General features: G+C 48.5%; 1 protein-coding gene across 1 annotated transcript in view; it reads right to left on the bottom strand.

The window, feature by feature from the left end:
• The window catches only part of LOC142286278 (4-hydroxyphenylpyruvate dioxygenase), a 119,956-nt gene that overhangs the window by 38,898 nt on the left and 62,932 nt on the right, over nucleotides 1–18,126 (bottom strand). Inside the window, exon 10 of the mRNA XM_075333339.1 lies at nucleotides 8,742–8,904. Within this exon, the coding sequence (XP_075189454.1) occupies nucleotides 8,742–8,904 (163 nt within the window). The remainder of the gene's footprint in view (nucleotides 1–8,741; nucleotides 8,905–18,126) is intronic.

Raw genomic sequence — 18,126 nt, 5'->3', positions numbered from 1 at the left:
CTCCCTTCCTCCGCTTCCTCCTCGCGTCTCCGCACGGCTGCCAAAACGTCCGCCATGTCGGTCTCCCACTCCTCCAGGAGGAGCTGCATTTTGACCTGCAGCCTTAGATGGAGCTGCGCGGTCCGGATCTCCACCCACGCTGCGGTTCCCGGTGCGGGGGCCACGGTGTTTCGGGACGGCATCCACATGGTGACTTTGCTGTTTGCTTCCAGGAACGGTTTTCTGGCAAGGTCCTGGCGTCCTTGCTTTTATAGCGGCGACTACATGCCGCCAGCCGCCATCGCGTCCCCCTTCGCTCTTTCCGGCCCCTCCTCTCTCGGGGCGGAGTTTTGGCCTTCGCGCCTCTACTGCTCGAGAAGACACTCGAGCGGGAACTTTTCGCGCCAAAGATGGCGGCTTCTGAAATTTTTCTGCCGGATACCTCCGGCGGTAACAAGGCGCACCTCTACCAGACGGCAGAGCGGTAAGATCCTGTTCGTGACGCCAAGTTGTCGCGGGCGGGGAGGAGGGTGTCAGCACACCGCGCTCACCCCTTCTGCTCGGGTCCGGCAGTTGCTCCTGGTGGCTCGAGCTGCGGGCCGGATCCCGGGGTGTCTCGAGCGACACTCCTCGCCCGTGAGTGAAAGGGGGTTGTTTGTTGGGATTATAGTTCGTGACGCCACCCACGGTTGCGGTGATGGCACCACCGCTGCTCAGTGTGGGGGTCCCGGGGATGGTGATTGGAGCAGCCAGGTGTTGTGTTGCCCCTCCGTGGGTAGGGGTTGGTGATCCCGGGGCCCGGTGAAGAGATGTAAAGTGTAGGGCCTGGAGGGCGCAGGGACGCGGGGGCAGCGCTGTGCCTTGCGGCACTGTGGTACTCACTCAGCCTGAGACACGGACACAGTTTGTACGGTAAACCAACGGCTGGTAGGACGGTCCCACAGACGGTTGCACCTGCACTCCCGGTAGGTGACGGTGATGTCTCTCTTCCTTGCACCTGTTTGACTGATGGTAGCGGTGGATTCCCTCCGGTTACCCGCTCCCCGACTACAATCTGGGCCGGAGGAGCTCTACACTTTGCCCGCAGGCGCTGGCCCTGGGGAAACTGGTGCCTTGGCGGTGGCGGTGTCTCCCCGGTAATGGTCGGGCTGTTGCCGTCAATCGGGACTTTGTTGCTGGGGGATCTGCGTCCCCTTCGCTGACGGATTCGGCAAATTGGGCGACTCCTAGCCTTGCCGGGGTCCGAGAGGCCCCTGCCCTGGTGCTGACTGTCTTTCGGAACACTGCTCCAGACCACCGGGCACACAGCCAACGGGGTCCTTCCAGGAACTTCCAAACGGTCCCCCTCCGGACAGTCACCGCCGTCGCTGACCTTGCTGTTCTAGCCCTACACACAGCTGGGCTCTCAGGCTCTGCGCACTCTCTGCGCTCTCTCCACTTCTTGCTTTCCTCCTTTTCCACTTTCCTTTCCTCACTTTCACTTAAGCTCGTCCCTGAGCTGACTGCACTCTTGCCCTACCCGGGCTTAACTGCTCTTCACTCCAGCTCCTCCTGAGCTAAACTTCACTCTTGCCCTGCCTGGGCTAATCTGCCTGGTAACTTCCTGCCTCCAGAGTTGTGAGCTCCTTGGTGGGCGGAGCCAACCGCCTGGCCCACCCCCTGGTGTGCATCACAGACTCTTGGAGGAAGGCAACAAGGATTTCTGGTTAGCAGGTGTGCCTACCTGGAGTGTGGGGTGTGGTGGTGTTGTTATCTGTGTCCCCTGGCTTGCCCAGGGCGACACATCTGTATATTATATTGCTCCTATATCCCACAGTGTTTATCATCTTTTACTCCATACAACACAAGATGTACTGTATGTTTCAAACATTCCATTCATTATATATATATACACACACATATAATGAATGGAATGCTTGAAAGTACTAATATACTGTATATACTGTATATTGTAATGTTGTAATGCATTTGTATGCTGGTTGAGGTAGTCATAGGAAGCGTTTCTTTTTAAATCTCTGGCTGGTTTCTTTACTCCACATAAACCGCTCCACAGGAATTAACTTAAAGAAAACCGTTTCCGGCACAAAGGTACAAACATAATAATAAGGCCCTGTGCACACTTGCCGTTTTTTTCGCGGATTTCCTGCGGTTTTGCTGCATGTTTCGCTGCATGTTATGTTCATAATATCTCTGCAGTGATTCACCAGCAAAACCTATGGGAAAAAAAAATGCTGTGCGCACTATGCGGATTTTGACAGCTGCATGTTTTGCTGCGGGATTCCCGCAGCAAAAACAATTGCATGTCACTTCTTTTCCACACGTCGCTGCGGGATTTCACTCCGTTGACTGCCATGTAACCGTGAAATCCCGCAGGGAATAACGCAGGCAGCAAATTCTGTGCGGTTCACTGCGTTTTCCTGCGGTATTTCGCGGTTTACCTGCGGTAATGTTCATCGCTGCCTGCGGTTTGCAGGGAAGTAATGTCATTATGACAGGAAGAGGAAGCGGAGCAGAGAGTAAACACACACAGATCACACACACATCACAGACACACACCACAGACACACATCACAGACACAGAGACATATAGAATACACATAAAAAGCAAATGGACATATAGAAAAAAAAAAACACGTGGGCTCCGCTGCATTTTTACCTTCCAGCCAGGGTAAGCACACAGCGGCGTCCCGGTATTCTCAGGCTGGGGAGGGCGAGGAATTAATGATGTTTTTTTAATCTCTAACAATTTTGTCTGCATGGACGTTTTGTGCCGGAGCACCTCCTCACTTTGATTGGGGAGGGCGAGGGCCGGGGTTAATGCCCCCCTCCCTCCCAAAGCCGAGAATATCAGCCCGCAGCTGCCCCGGGACTGTCACATCCATTATGCGGCAGTACCGGAGTGTCTTCCAGATGCCGTGATGCGGTGGCAATCCAGGTCATAACGAGTTAAATGGCAGCGGATCGCTGCCATTTAAGTCCAGGCTTGATCATGGCAGCGTCTATGAGACAGCTGACATGATCAACCCGTAAGTAAAGTGAATAAGCACACACCGAAAAATCCTTTATTTTAAATAAAACACAAAAAAGCCCCTGGTTCACCCCTTTATTAACCCCCCCGAAACACACAGCTCCGGCGTAATCCACGTCCTCCGATACTTGCATCCAGCCGCATCCAGCCGCGACTGACACATAGCGCTGAATGCAGCCTCGCAACGAGACAGCAGAGGTAACCACAGGGCATTTCACACGGCCGATAATGTGAACAACACACTACCGCTCGGGAGAAATGCAGCGTGTGCTCACAGGGACTCCATCTATCTATCCCTCTATCTATCCCTCTATCTATTCTTCTATCTATCCTTCTATCTGTCTATTTATCTATTTATCTGCTATCTATCTCAGAAGGAAATTACTTTTTTTTTTCAATGTGCTTTATTGCATTGAATGCATTAAAGCACATGTACCAACCCGCATGCGGCAATACCGCGAACAATACCACGGTAAAACCGCAGCAAACCGCGTCAAACCGCATGCGGTTTTCGGGTGCGGTTTGCCGCGGTTTTTTACCACAGGTGCGGTAATCTTTCAGACCATGCGGAATTTTCTTAAGAAAATTCCGTTTTCCAGTGCGCACAGGGCCTCTAACAAGTCCATATAGGTACGGCTTCCGCTCTTCTGGCAATCACAGCAGCACTCTGGAGGCCTGTTACCTAATTTCACAGAACACACAGTGATTCCAGGTGCCTACATTTTACCTGCTGGACCATATCGAAAAAGGTGGAGATATGGTGGACAGTCGTCCCACCTATTTCTTTAGCTTTTGAAACACAACCCGACCTAGCATACTTGAGCATACATCCAGGTTCATGTCACTGAGGTTAATAACCTCAGCGATACCTATCTCCCCTCTATACAGTATTTTACCATTGAGCATCATTTATACACATACAGTATATATATACATATATATATACACATATATAAATATATATATATATATATATATATATATACACACACATATATATATATACATACATATATATATATATATATATATACATATACATATATATATATATATACACATATATACATATACATATATATATACATATATATACATATACATATACATATACACATATACATATATATACACACATATATATATATATATATATACATATATATATACATATATATATATATACATAGATATATACATATATATACATATATATATATATATATATATACACATACATACATACACACACACACACACACACACACACACACACACATATATAGTACAGACCAAAAGTTTGGACACACCTTCTCATTCGAAGAGTTTTCTTTATTTTTTAATGACTCTGAAGAAAATTGTAGATTCATATTGAAGGCATCAAAACTATGAATTAACACATGTGGAATGAAATACTTAACAAAAAAGTGTGAAACAACTGAAAATATGTCTTATATTCTAGGTTCTTCAAAGTGGGAACTTCTTAGGGTTCTTTTGAACAATCTTTGGGGTTCTCAAGACCAGACCCCCATAGAACTGCAGGCAATTAAAGTGCATACAATATATAAAATCTGCTGAAAGTTTAGTTATTCTTTTAGGTCTAGATCTATTTAAAGTAGTTGTTTAATCTTCTTTCTTCAGGATCTCACCGCTACTCCACCTCCCAGCTTCCTACTTGCAATGGTGCAGTCCTGACGAGTGACAGCTCAGACCATTGACTTAGTTGCGCCACTGACCTGAACCGTGTGCTCTCTTATGGTGGAAACACATGATTTTAGCAATTTCTCATGAATTGTAATAAAGGTAATCAACTATTTGCTGTATATTATACCTGTCTATTTGCCAATGTATGTAAAGTGCTATGGAATTAATAGCGCTATATAAATGAATAAATATTATTATATTATATTATTTGTTGCACTTTGCTATGGCTTGTTATGGTGGCTCCTGAGTGAAGGGTCTCCCTCTGCGTTATCCATTAGGGCATTTAAACAAAGGGTCATTTCATCAGTAACTCCTTTAAGGATACTGAGAGGTTCCTAAGATATTAAATTTGCACCACTTGTCTGTTTCCATGTGGACATTTTTGCTTTTGGTTCTCTGCAGGTTTATTTCTCTAAATTTTTGCTGTGGTCAGAGCTCTGCTTTTCTGATACACAGAACCATGATCTTCCACCACTAGAGGGTGTTTAGTAGCTCTGTATACTCCACATTATCACATTCAATGTATAAACAGTATGACTATTGTACCCACAAGTGATTAAATTATTGTAAATTCGCAACATTTATTTTTTTACATGCTACTGATTTAAGATATGTGCACATGAGTGTTAAGCGCTAAAAAAATGCTAGAAAGAATGAACAGTGCACAGCAATGTAAAAACGGCTTGCTGTGCTTATTCTCCGTCTTTTATAATTTCTTTTAACCGGTTCAAGCTTCAAAAGCCGGGAAGCAGATAAAAGAAGTAGTATGGTGATTCTGGGGCAGCCTCCGCTTGGAAGTCACTCGCTATTTATATACCTAACTATTCGTACTCACTATACTCATAACGAGTACTGTCTAATACTCGCTTATTTGTTCCAAATAGCGTGTGCAATGCAAGTAAGTGGAGAAACTCGCAAAGTAACGAGGATCCCAAATGCCGTAATATTCGTGCGAGTAGCAAATAGTACGGCATTCGGGTTACTCGTTACTTTGCAAGTTTTTGACTTGCATTGCATACACTATTCGGAACGAATATGTGAGTATTAGACAGAACTCGTTATGGGTATAACGAGTACGAATAGTTAGGTACTCGCTGAACTCTACTGGTTTTTCTATGTGGGATGTTTTTGGAGTTCCTATAGAATTGAAAAAAAAGACCTTGGCGTATGCGGCTACTCTCCATTACTGAGAGTGCACATTGTGACCCAGTACCAGTACAATAAAATATAAAAAACTTTTATTGATACTAGATTAAAATATTATCTGGGAACACGTTGTACATGACAAAAACAGGTGAAACTTTACGCGTTTCGGACAGACAACTATTAAAAACCAGAGATGTCCTTAGTCATACGTTTATGACTAAGGACATCTCTGGTTTTTAATAGTTGTCTGTCCGATACGCCCCCAAATATCGCAGATCTTTAATATTAATGGTCTTTTCAGATGGATCAAATTGACCTTTTGTCCCCCAAGCCTCCAGAATCCGGGTGCGATTGCAAACCCCAAACCTATTATAGTTACAGCCTTTCTCGTAATGATGTTAAAGTGACAGTGAGAATGCTGCTCTTCTAAGAGAATTCACAAATCCCCCTCTCTTTACTGCTCTCTTTAGCTCTGGTATCATTATAATCACAGTGAGAGTGTTGTGCTGACTCTGCTCCTGCACTGCTCTCACTGTGGCTGCTTAGGGTCCACACACTGTGCTCCACCTTACTTAAAGGGGGTAGATCTGTTTACCAGGTATAGTGCATGGATCTGTGACGCCCCTGGACTATTCAGGTCGTCACAGGGTATTGCACAAACTGCCCTCCCCGTGCAGTATTCAACCCCCATGATTCTGGGTCTCCATCCTGCAATGCTGCCTCCACCAGCATTCACAAATCCTAGATACACTTTTCACCACACCTGGCAGGCACACAAGTGGGCTGCTTAAGCAGGAATAGGGCCGCCCACCTGGGTTCAGACAGGGAGGTGGGAGGTGTCAAGTTCAGGGAGTTGAGTGGTAGCCCTCGAGCTGTGAGGAGCTCTGAGGAAGTTGGGAGTTGGAGCTCCCAGGGGAGAGGAAAACTAGGTCGCAGACGGTGGTCTGGACCTAGAGGAGTCGGACCCCCGGTCGCAGGGGATTGAGGATAGGTGCCTGGGACCAGTCAAGGAGGATGATCGGCAACCTGGTGCTATCACCGGTCTGGGACCGAAGGCACGTTGGGGTACACGGACCCTAGGTCGGGGAGAAGCTTCAGGCGACTCAGCAATTAATCTGCGGAGGTCAGGGCCTTTATGGACTGTTCCCACCAGCTCAGAGATCAGGGTCACTAGTGCAACGAGGGGGATAGGGCTTTCCTAGCAAGCAGCCCACTGAAATCCCAAGCGTGAGCTCCTGAGAGCAGGCTCCTTCACTTAGCCACAGTGGGGAGCGGGGCCCGGATAGCTCCAAGCTACCGAACCACAGCCGACAATCTAAAACTTAGTGCCAGGAGGCAGGTTACGGACCACCAGCAGCACTGTAGGGGATGGGACCCGGACGAGCTCCCCTCGAGAGGCAACAGCGTTCAGAGACTTGGTTTACCCTTTTGTCAGCGTCTGCTTCATTGCTGAGTGAGTACCCGACTGACCCCTGCACTACGTCCTAGCACCTCCAAACAGAGTCCCGGGGCCTGTCCCTACCCGTGGAGGGCAACGTCACCTAGCTGCCCCACTCCATCACCCCGGGTACTCCCAACGGCAGCGGCGGTACTCCCAATTACTGTACACCATGGGTGGCGTCATGAACTATACCAAATCCCCTGTAAATACCCCCTTTTACATTTGAGTGTGGCCCCTAAGCCCCGGGTCCGGAGACACTTGAGCCACGAATGAACACTACCCCCGGATCTGAGCGGTTCGATCCGCTGCTGGGGCGGCGCAGATCTATACAGCTGTTACAGGACAGTTCGGCACATACAACCATTGGGGATAATCTGCATGTGTTATTTATTGACACAATGTAAAGTTTAATTGTAAACGCCCACAGTGGCCGTTTCTGGGTACTGCAGTTCAGCTCCCACTTTGTATTAGGCCGGTTTCAGACGTCCGTGTTTTATCAGGTACAAGCCACATGCATGGTTATGATCACACGTGCGTGTTTGCATACGTGTGACACGTACCGGGTAAAACACGTGTCTGAAATAAAGAGATTTTCTATATTTACCTGGATCCAGCGCTGTTTTCTTCGGCTCTGCTGCCTCCTGCTTCTGACCGCCGCTCATTATATTCATTGATTATTCACTGCAGTGAGGACCTGGAAGCCAGAGAATCGTGGACACAGCTATGGGTACAGCATGGGCATTGCTGGGGACATAAATGGTGACAGGTGAGTATCCAGCAGTGTGTGTGCAGTGACATCCAGGGGGTCATCGGAGTTCCCAATAAACTCTCATGAACCCCTGGAAGTCGCTGTCGCGGAGGTGTCATCAAGATGACATCAGAGTTCATTGGGAAATCTGATGACCCCTTGGATGTCACTGCACACACACTGCTGGATACTCACCTGTCACCAGCGATGATATCCGCAGCGATACCGTCCTCGCCGGTGCTGTCTCCAGGATGCTCCGGATTCCAGCTCCTCACTGCAGTGAATAATAAATGAATATAATGAGCGGCGGTCAGAAGCAGGAGGCAGCAGAGTCGGAGAAAACAGCGCTGGATACAGGTAAATATACAAAATATTGTTATTTCACAGACAGTGTTTTCTCCGGTCCGTGTCACATGGATGTCACATGGATCACATCAGTGTGCGGTCCGTGTGACACCCGTGCTGCTGGAGAAAAAGCTGACATGTCTGCGTGTGTGCGTGCGAGGAATAGCGGGGCCACACGGTCCGTGTGAAAACACAATAGAATAACATGGGTACATGTGGCATCCGTGTTAAAAAACGAATGTCACACATACCTGAAACATGGACGTCTGAAAGGAGGCTTATGTTGTGTATAGAGCTGTTCTGTTTACATCAATAGCCCACTAAGGATAAGTCCATTATAAGATTTGTACCTGTATCTGTGACTTTTTTTTCCCAGGAGCTGGTTCATTTATTGGCATTTTTATAGTCTCCTCATAATTGGTCACCACAATTGAACGCAGGGCACTGTAGTCTGTATGAATTTGTTTGTCATCTACAGACCAGAATCTGTGGAAGAGCAGGCACTTTTGATACCTAAAAGTGTATAGAAATTATTACGTGTTATTTATTTTATTCAGTATTATAAAAAGAAGTAATAACTTGAACCTCTCAGTCAACTCTATATGCAGTAGGTATCATCTTTGTTAGATATCTGACACCTGCCTGCAATTGCCTTTAACAAAAATAACTTTGATCACAGATATTTAACCTCTTAAATAATACAACCAATAAAAACAGAGATCGGGCAGTTCCACAAGACCATTTCGTGAACATAATGGATTGTCATGGTAGACTGAGCTCAATGAAGGTATCCATGTCTGACATGTCAATACTCCAATTAAGGGTATGTGCGCACGTTGCGTTCATAACAGTGCAGAAAAGAACGCACCCTCTAAACTGTAAACACTGCGTTTGTAAAAAAAAAATGCATCCAAAACACAAGCATTTTGGACGCATTTTTCATGCGTTTTGGATGCATTTTTGCAGTGCGGTCCCATGGCAATTGAGCACTGCTACATGCCCGCTGACAGCATCACGTGATGAACTTCACCCGACTTCATTGTCATACCGCGGCTCTGTCTGTGTGTCACGTCCTGCTTAGCGGTCACCAGTGAAGGACTCACCAGTGACCGCTAATCCACTGAGTGACTGAAGTGAGCAGCACGATCAGCGCTCCCATCACTCAGGTTACCCGCGGCCAGCTGGAGTCCTCCACCTGAGACTGCAACTCACCTGTGACGTCATCGCTGATTACGCAGCTCACTTCAGTCACTCGGGCAACTTGCTGTTACAGTTGCTGCGTGGAGCTGACAGAGAGCGATTTGGTCTGTGACCGCTCCTGTCAGCTTCATGTAGCAGAGCTGAGAGCGTCATGGGACGTTGTGTGGATTACGACGGACCTGGATAGGTATTTGGGGGTTAATAAAGTGGTGAAAGAGGGTGTTTTTTTTGTCTTTTATTCCAAATAAAGGATTTTTCGGGTGTATGTGTTTATTTTCTTTAACTTACAGGTTAATCATGGAAGGTATTTCGGGGAGACGTCTGCCATGATTAACCTAGGACTTAGTGGCAGCCATGGGCTGCTGCCATTAACTCTTTATTACCCCGATTGCCACCACACCAGGGCAATTCGGGATGAGCCGGGTAGAGTCCCGGGACTATCGCATCTAATGGATGCGGCAATTCCGGGCAGCTGCTGGCCGATATTGTTAGGCTGGGGGGCTCCCCATAATGTGGAGCTCCCCATCCTGAGAATACCAGCCTTCAGCCGTGTGGCTTTACCCTGGCTGGTATCATAATTGGGGGGACCGCATGTCGGGTTTTTTAATTATTTATTTTACTGCACGATATAGACCCGCCCACCGGTGGCTGTGATTGGTTGCAGTGAGACAGCTGTCACTCAGCGTGGGGGCGTGTCTGACTGCAACCAATCATAGGCGCCGGTGGGCGGGGAAAGCAGGGAATACGAGATTGAATAATGAGCAGCCGGCATTTTCAAAAGAGGAAAAGCTGCCGGAGCAGTGTGACAGCTGTGCAGCGCCGCGCTGGGGATCGGGGATCAGTGAGTATGAGAGAGGGGAGAGACCGACGGACAGAGAGAGAGAGAGAGACAGACAGAGCGACCAACTGACAGAGAAAGATACTGACCGACAGACAGAGGGAGATTGACCGACATCCACAGACAGAGACTGACCGACATCGACAGAGAGAGACTGAAAAGACCTGCGTTTTGCTTGTCAAAAAGCATGCGGAACGCAACAAAAATGCAGTCCAAGTGCATTTTGGTTGCGTTTTGACCTACAGTCAGGGCCAGAAATATTTGGACAGTGACACAAGTTTTGTTATTTTAGCTGTTTACAAAAACATGTTCAGAAATACAATTATATATATATAATATGGGCTGAAAGTGCACACTCCCAGCTGCAATATGAGAGTTTTCACATCCAAATCGGAGAAAGGGTTTAGGAATCATAGCTCTGTAATGCATAGCCTCCTCTTTTTCAAGGGACCAAAAGTAAATGGACAAGGGACTCTAAGGGCTGCAATTAACTCTGAAGGCGTCTCCCTCATTAACCTGTAATCAATGAAGTAGTTAAAAGGTCTGGGGTTGATTACAGGTGTGTGGTTTTGCATTTGGAAGCTGTTGCTGTGACCAGACAACATGCGGTCTAAGGAACTCTCAATTGAGGTGAAGCAGAACACCCTGAGGCTGAAAAAAAAGAAAAAATCCATCAGAGAGATAGCAGACATGCTTGGAGTAGCAAAATCAACAGTCAGGTACATTCTGAGAAAAAAGGAATTGACTGGTGAGCTTGGGAACTCAAAAAGGCCTGGGCGTCCACGGATGACAACAGTGGTGGATGATCGCCGCATACTTTCTTTGGTGAAGAAGAACCCGTTCACAACATGAACTGAAGTCCAGAACACTCTCAGTGAAGTAGGTGTATCTGTCTCTAAGTCAACAGTAAAGAGAAGACTCCATAAAAGTAAATACAAAGGGTTCACATCTAGGTGCAAACCATTCATCAATTCCAAAAATAGACAGGCCAGAGTTAAATTTGCTGAAAAACACCTCATGAAGCCAGCTCAGTTCTGGAAAAGTATTCTATGGACAGATGAGACAAAGATCAACCTGTACCAGAATGATGGGAAGAAAAAAGTTTGGAGAAGAAAGGGAACGGCACATGATCCAAGGCACACCACATTGAAAATAAAAATATTTTGTTTGGGTTTGGTTTATTTGTCCAATTACTTTTGACCTCCTAAAATGTGGAGTGTTTGTAAAGAAATGTGTACAATTCCTACAATTTCTATCAGATATTTTTGTTCAAACCTTCAAATTAAACGTTACAATCTGCACTTGAATTCTGTTGTAGAGGTTTCATTTCAAATCCAATGTGGTGGCATGCAGAGCCCAACTCGCGAAAATTGTGTCACTGTCCAAATATTTCTGGACCTAACTGTACATCATTGATTTCAATGGGTGGAGAACACAGCTACAACGCACAAAAGAAGTGACATGCTGCTTTTTTTTCCACAGCGATTTTTGGCATCCAAAATGCTGCGTTTAAAAACGCAGCGTGCGTATTGAATTTTCGGACTTCTTATAGACTTTGCTGGAGAAGCAGAACGCATGCAATTTGTCACTGAAACGCTGCAGCATTGATGCGGGAAAAACGCAACGTGCGCACATAGCCTAAGGGTATATCCGCACATTGCAGTTTTGTGTTCACCAGAAAACTGCACCTTTTAGCCACAAAAACACAGCCTGTGGCCCAAAAACGCTTTCCAAAATCCATGTTTTCCATGTGTTTTTGATGTATTTTTTATAATACGGGGTTATTGTTAGTTTTTAATCACCTGATTGAATTCAATGGGTGAAAAACGCAGGGAAAAACAAAAAAAGAAATGACATGCTGCAGTTTTGTGGTCACCACAAAACTGCATCCATAAAAAAGCAACGTGTGCACAGCAAAACTGAAATCTCATAGACTTTGCTGGGGAAGGAAATGCATGCAGTTTTGTGCCACAAACTGCACCTGAAAACGAGACAAAAAAGTAGCAAAAAATACAACACAGCGTGCGCATGAGGCCTAAGTGCTTAAAGAAGTGGTTCACTCCTATTCATTATTTGCTAGATCGATATGGTGTTGAGAAACAAGGTATCTCGAAAATACAAACTCCACCCACAGCCTAATCACTCACGGAGACTGGGCTCGGCCGCGGTAATGTCAGGTGAACTGGAAGTTGACGTGACATCAACGGATCCCCGAGGTCATGGAGCCCCGGGGGTCATGCGATGTGGGAGGGCGGTCTGCAATAGTGCTGATCACAGGCACTATTGCCAATGAAAGGTATTTGAGGGAAACATTGTTTCTCAACATAATATCGATCTAGAAAATAATGAAAAGGGGTGAACCACCCCTTTAATAGGAGAACGCTGACAAGACAATCATTGGGAGAAGTTGCTCTTGGAGGATGTCTAGATATCATTCTTGGTTCATGGAAGTGTGCTTAGGTATTATTGTGAGTAAACCCACTCTCTTGGGTGATAAGCAATTCCACACATGCACGGTCTCAGGATGTTTACTCTTGGCATGAAACAACTGAAGGTAGTAGCACTCACCTTTTCTTCTCCGGACATTCATGCTTCCAAATGTCCCAAATGTCTGAAGAAGACCTCATCAGAAAATCACAGGAGAGGCCTGGGGTACTGATTTTTTTTTTCTCTGATGAAGCTTCCTTCATACTTTTTGGGACATCGGGAAGATTAATTGTCTGGAGAAGAAAAAATGAGTCCTGTGTCCTGCCAATGGTATAGCATCCTGAGTCCATTCATATGTAGGGTTTACTTTTCGTCCAAAGGAGTCTGCTCAATTTAGAATAAAAATACTGAGTTTTCATAAACCTTTCTGAAGATGGATGGACATGGCATCAGTGTTTTCTTTCTCCATCTCGACAGAAAATGATACCTGTTATTTGATGTTACACTATGGGTCCTGGTTACTAACTTTCCATTTTTTGTATACTTTGATGCTATGTGTAGTGAATGGGAGTCATTGTAGCTGCTAGTCTTCACTCACTAGCTCAGAGACAACTGAAAGATAGTTTCTGTAGAGGGAAAACATGAAAAATACAGCACCAGGAATAGTGATTTTCCTCATTCACATGCTTGACAGCTTATGAAAAGACAGGCACACTGAAATGGCAGGCACACTTTAAATTTTAGCAATTCCTTTTTTTTTTTTTAAAGAGTGATAAGTGGGGAGGGGATCTGTACGCAGATGTGCTGCATTGAGTGATTTAGTTAATAACAAAGCAGGATTCACAGCTACATTCTAAAGCCTTGTTTTTTTCATTAAAGGGTTATCCCCCCCCAAAAAAACAAGTGACTGTTAGGGGTACTTTGCACGTTGCGACATCGCTACTGCGATGTCGTCGGGGTCAAATCGAAAGTGACGCACCTCCGGCGCCAGTAACGACGTCGCAACGTGTAAAGCCTAGATGCACCGATAAACGATCGCAAAAGCGTCGTAAATCGGTGATCTGTGTAGTGTAGGTCATTTCCATAATTTCGCTGCAGCGACAGGTACGATGTAGTTCCTCGTTCCTGCGGCAGCACAGATCGCTGTGTATGAAGCCGCAGGAGCGAGGAACATCTCCTTACCTGCCTCCACCGGCTATGCGGAAGGAAGGAGGTGGGCGGGATGTTTTCACGCTCATCTCCGCCCCTCCGCTTCTATTGGCCGCCTGCCGTGTGACGTCGTTGTGACGCCGCACGACCCGCCCCCTTAGGAAGGAGGCGGGTCGCCGGCCAGAGCGACGTCGCAGGGCAGGTAAGTGCATGTGAAGCTGCCGTAGCGATAATGTTCGCTACAGCAGCTATCACAAGATATCGCAGCTGCGACGGGGCGGGGACTATCGCACTCGGCATCACTAGCATCGGCTAGCGATGTCGCAGCGTGCAAAGTACCCCTAACAGCAGACTTGTGAATCCTCACATCATATGCATAGAGTAACTGCAGACTTTTGTGATAAACCTGGATAGCCACTTTCAAGTCACCACTGCCACAGGCTCTATAGTCATGTGTTCTTTGTTATTAGCATTCACAGCCTATTGTTTTGGACTAGAGCTACCCGGAACACATTATTCATATCAGGCCAGGACTTTTGGCTTGTTAATGAATGCAACTGGTGTTTTCCTTTGTCTTCCTTCCGCTTTTGATAATGTAATGTTATAAATCTATGACCATGTGAAGGAGTGACAGGTCCTTCATATAAGATAAAATAAACTTCTTACAATGGTGAAATGATGAGCCAGGGGAGCCTCCAGCCTTGTAGTTGTGGCAGTAGCTCTCAGGCTGGTCCCTGGCTTCACCACTTCTTCAAGGTCGGGGACTGACTTGGTGGGGCAGAGTGTGATGGTGCATTCGCCGGCCGTCGTACAAACGATCTTCAGACAAAGGGTGCTGGTAACAAACGACATCCTTTATTTGCACAATATTATCCGGCGGTAAAATCAGGCACTTTCAGTGGAGCTGGGGGCAGCCTGCCCTAACGCACCCTCTGGTGGGGATATGCCCGGGGTACTCTACTTCGCCGGGCTCCCACACTTCGGTTCCTCACACACCGGACCCACACCAGTGGATTCACACGCTGAGGTTACGTTCTCCTCCTTGTTCTCCGGCGCCCCCTGGTGGTCTCGCTCACACACTCTGCCCCTCGATGTTCACACTCTCCCGTCCCGGATCCGACTCCTCCTCACACACACACACACACACTCCCCTGTGATTCAGCCGGCTCCTCCTCCCCGGTGGCGACAGCCGTCCCACCCGGCCACTAGGGGTGCCCTAACACAACATATAATAATAAACATCAACATTTTTATTAGTTACAATTCCGGGTTAACTATGCCGGTACTGGTAGGGGGTAGGCCCACCCACTACATGCCTCCCCTCTTAAAATCCGAGCCTCCCGGCAAGGCTCTAACTATAAAACATATAACTAAAAACACAGAACATGGCATAAAAATACCCTTCAGCCCAGTCCACAATAGGCGACTCAACAGCGCTCCCGGTCCTTTGGGGCGCCCGGAGGCTCAACAGCGCTCCCGGTCTTGTGATGGCGCCCGGAGGCTCAACAGCGCTCCCGGTCTTTCGATGGCGCCCGGAGGCTCAACAGCGCTCCCGGTCTTGTGATGGCGCCCGGAGGCTCAACAGCGCTCCCGGTCTTTCGATGGCGAGCAACAGGCATATCAACTGTAAACTCTTCATAAAACTTTAAACTTTTGCCGGTCGAACAACACTACCGGTCTTTTTAACAAGCCAGCTCGTGCGACCTACTCCGGAGGCCAGGACCGCTTCCATTCGGCAGCTTGGGCCTGGATGTAGGCGCCCAGGGACTGCCCAGGTTGGCGGCGAACTCTCCGGAATGAGACAGGAGCGAACGGCGGCTCCGCTGGCGTTGCCTCTTCAGTTTCCGGTGGAGGCGATGGAGTCGCCACTCGGGGCGGTTGAGGTACAGGTTGCGGCACGTCCAGAACTATTACCGGTCTGTTGGTGACGCTTTGGTTAACCGCCACGACCGGGGTACCCTTTTCCGGGTCAGACTGCACCTCCGGTGGGACCGCCAGAGTACGCCGGGAATGGGAGGCATCCAGTGGCGTCGGTTTCTGCTGGCTCCGGCGTCGTTCCTGGTGCTCCTCCCACTCCAGCTCCTGTTGCCACTGAGCTGCTTCACGGGCGGTTGGCGTCCGGGTCACGCCAACGGCGAACAGGCCGCGACTTCCCGCCTCCGGTAAGAATTGTACCTTCTCGCCCGGGTAGAGAGTGTGGAGCCTCTTGGGTAAGCCCTCCACGTCCAGGTGGACCCGATTGTAGAAGTAATCGTCCCCGGTGCTTGCTTCGCGGATAAATCCGTAGCCCTCCTGCTGGTTGAACTTCACCACTATACCAGTGGTGAATTGCAGGGCCAGCTCCTCACCGCCGGGACCGGACATCATTTCCCGGACGATGGTCTCTGCAAGCAACCGCTCCTGGACGGGATCTGGCACCGGAGACGGAGCCCTTGGATAAGGGGTAGAAGACGGGACTACAGGGTCCCAAAAGAAGCCCCGGTGATCTTGCTCCAACCGCTCGGCATACACTTCGGCCGGTTCCCGCTCGGGGACAGATGGTACTGCGGCTGCGGATGTAGCTGCGGCTGTGGCTGTGGCTGTGGCGACGGGCTGAGGTGTCTCCACAGGGGAATAAGTAATCCCCAGGGGGCGGTTCCCCACCGGTAGCTGGGCGGCATACGTTGCCCGGACCTCAGTGGTCGTGCCCCCGGTTGCCGCGTCCCAGGTGGTCAGCCACGTCACCTTCTCCGGGCGTGCTGGGTCTCCTGACCCGGTCGGGATCTCCGGCAAGAACACTCCTGCTACGGCAGCTTGTTTAGGGCGCTCCCGGCTTAGACTGGTCAGGGCCATGGCGGTGGCGAGATCCTGCTGTCGGCCGGAAGTTTCCATCTTTTTCTCCTGCTGTGTAGAATGCAATGGCGGCGAGGTCAATGCTGAGACTGGAAGAAGAAGAGGCGGGCCTATGTTTCCCGCTCTTAAACAGGCTCCACCCCCAGCCTCACACATCATCTTGACTCCTCCGCGGCGGTTCTTCTTTTTCTTTACAATACCGCCCACTGCATATTTCTTTCTTCGTGTCCGGGGACTGGCACCTCCCCTCTTCAGGTGGAGTACTCTGTACCTCTTTCTCGGCACCGGCCAGCCCCAGGCTCTTCTTTTGGCGCCAATTCCTCGCGCCTTTTTTTCCTCAGCTTCACAGACGGCGGCCATCTTGCCGCCATCTTGTGCCCGGTCCAACGCCTTGGGCACTTCTTCCTCCCACCATGGGACTGGAAATCTTCTCTCATAGCCCGGATACGGTGCACTCGGCACCACTTGATCTCCGGCTTCTTGGGTTCCTGGCAGGGGTATCGTATCCTGCCGACTACGCCACATGAAATGATGAGCCAGGGGAGCCTCCGGCCTTGTAGTCGTGGCAGTAGCTCTCAGGCTGGTCCCTGGCTTCACCACTTCTTCAAGGTCGGGGACTGACTTGGTGGAGCAGAGTGTGATGGTGCATTCGCCGGCCGTCGTACAAACGATCTTCAGACAAAGGGTGCTGGTAACAAACGACATCCTTTATTTGCACAATATTATCCGGCGGTAAAATCAGGCACTTTCAGTGGAGCTGGGGGCAGCCTGCCCTAACGCACCCTCTGGTGGGGATATGCCCGGGGTACTCTACTTCGCCGGGCTCCCACACTTCGGTTCCTCACACACCGGACCCACACCAGTGGCTTTACACGCTGAGGTTACGTTCTCCTCCTTGTTCTCCGGCGCCCCCTGGTGGTCTCGCTCACACACTCTGCCCCTCGATGTTCACACTCTCCCGTCCCGGATCCGACTCCTCCTCACACACACACACACTCCCCTGTGATTCAGCCGGCTCCTCCTCCCCGGTGGCGACAGCCGTCCCACCCGGCCACTAGGGGTGCCCTAACACAACATATAATAATAAACATCAACATTTTTATTAGTTACAATTCCGGGTTAACTATGCTGGTACTGGTAGGGGGTAGGCCCACCCACTACAATGGTTTCTACTACTGCATAATATCTTCTTAACAGCGCCATCCCATAGAGCAAAATTAAAAAATGCACACTTACCTCCTGGACCGGCTCCGTTACCGCTATCTTCCTGTTATCCCTCCCAGTCGTCA

This window comes from Anomaloglossus baeobatrachus, chromosome 2, assembly GCF_048569485.1.
Source record: "Anomaloglossus baeobatrachus isolate aAnoBae1 chromosome 2, aAnoBae1.hap1, whole genome shotgun sequence".
Taxonomy (NCBI): Eukaryota; Metazoa; Chordata; class Amphibia; order Anura; family Aromobatidae; genus Anomaloglossus; species Anomaloglossus baeobatrachus.
This window is presented reverse-complemented; position numbering and strand designations above follow the sequence as displayed.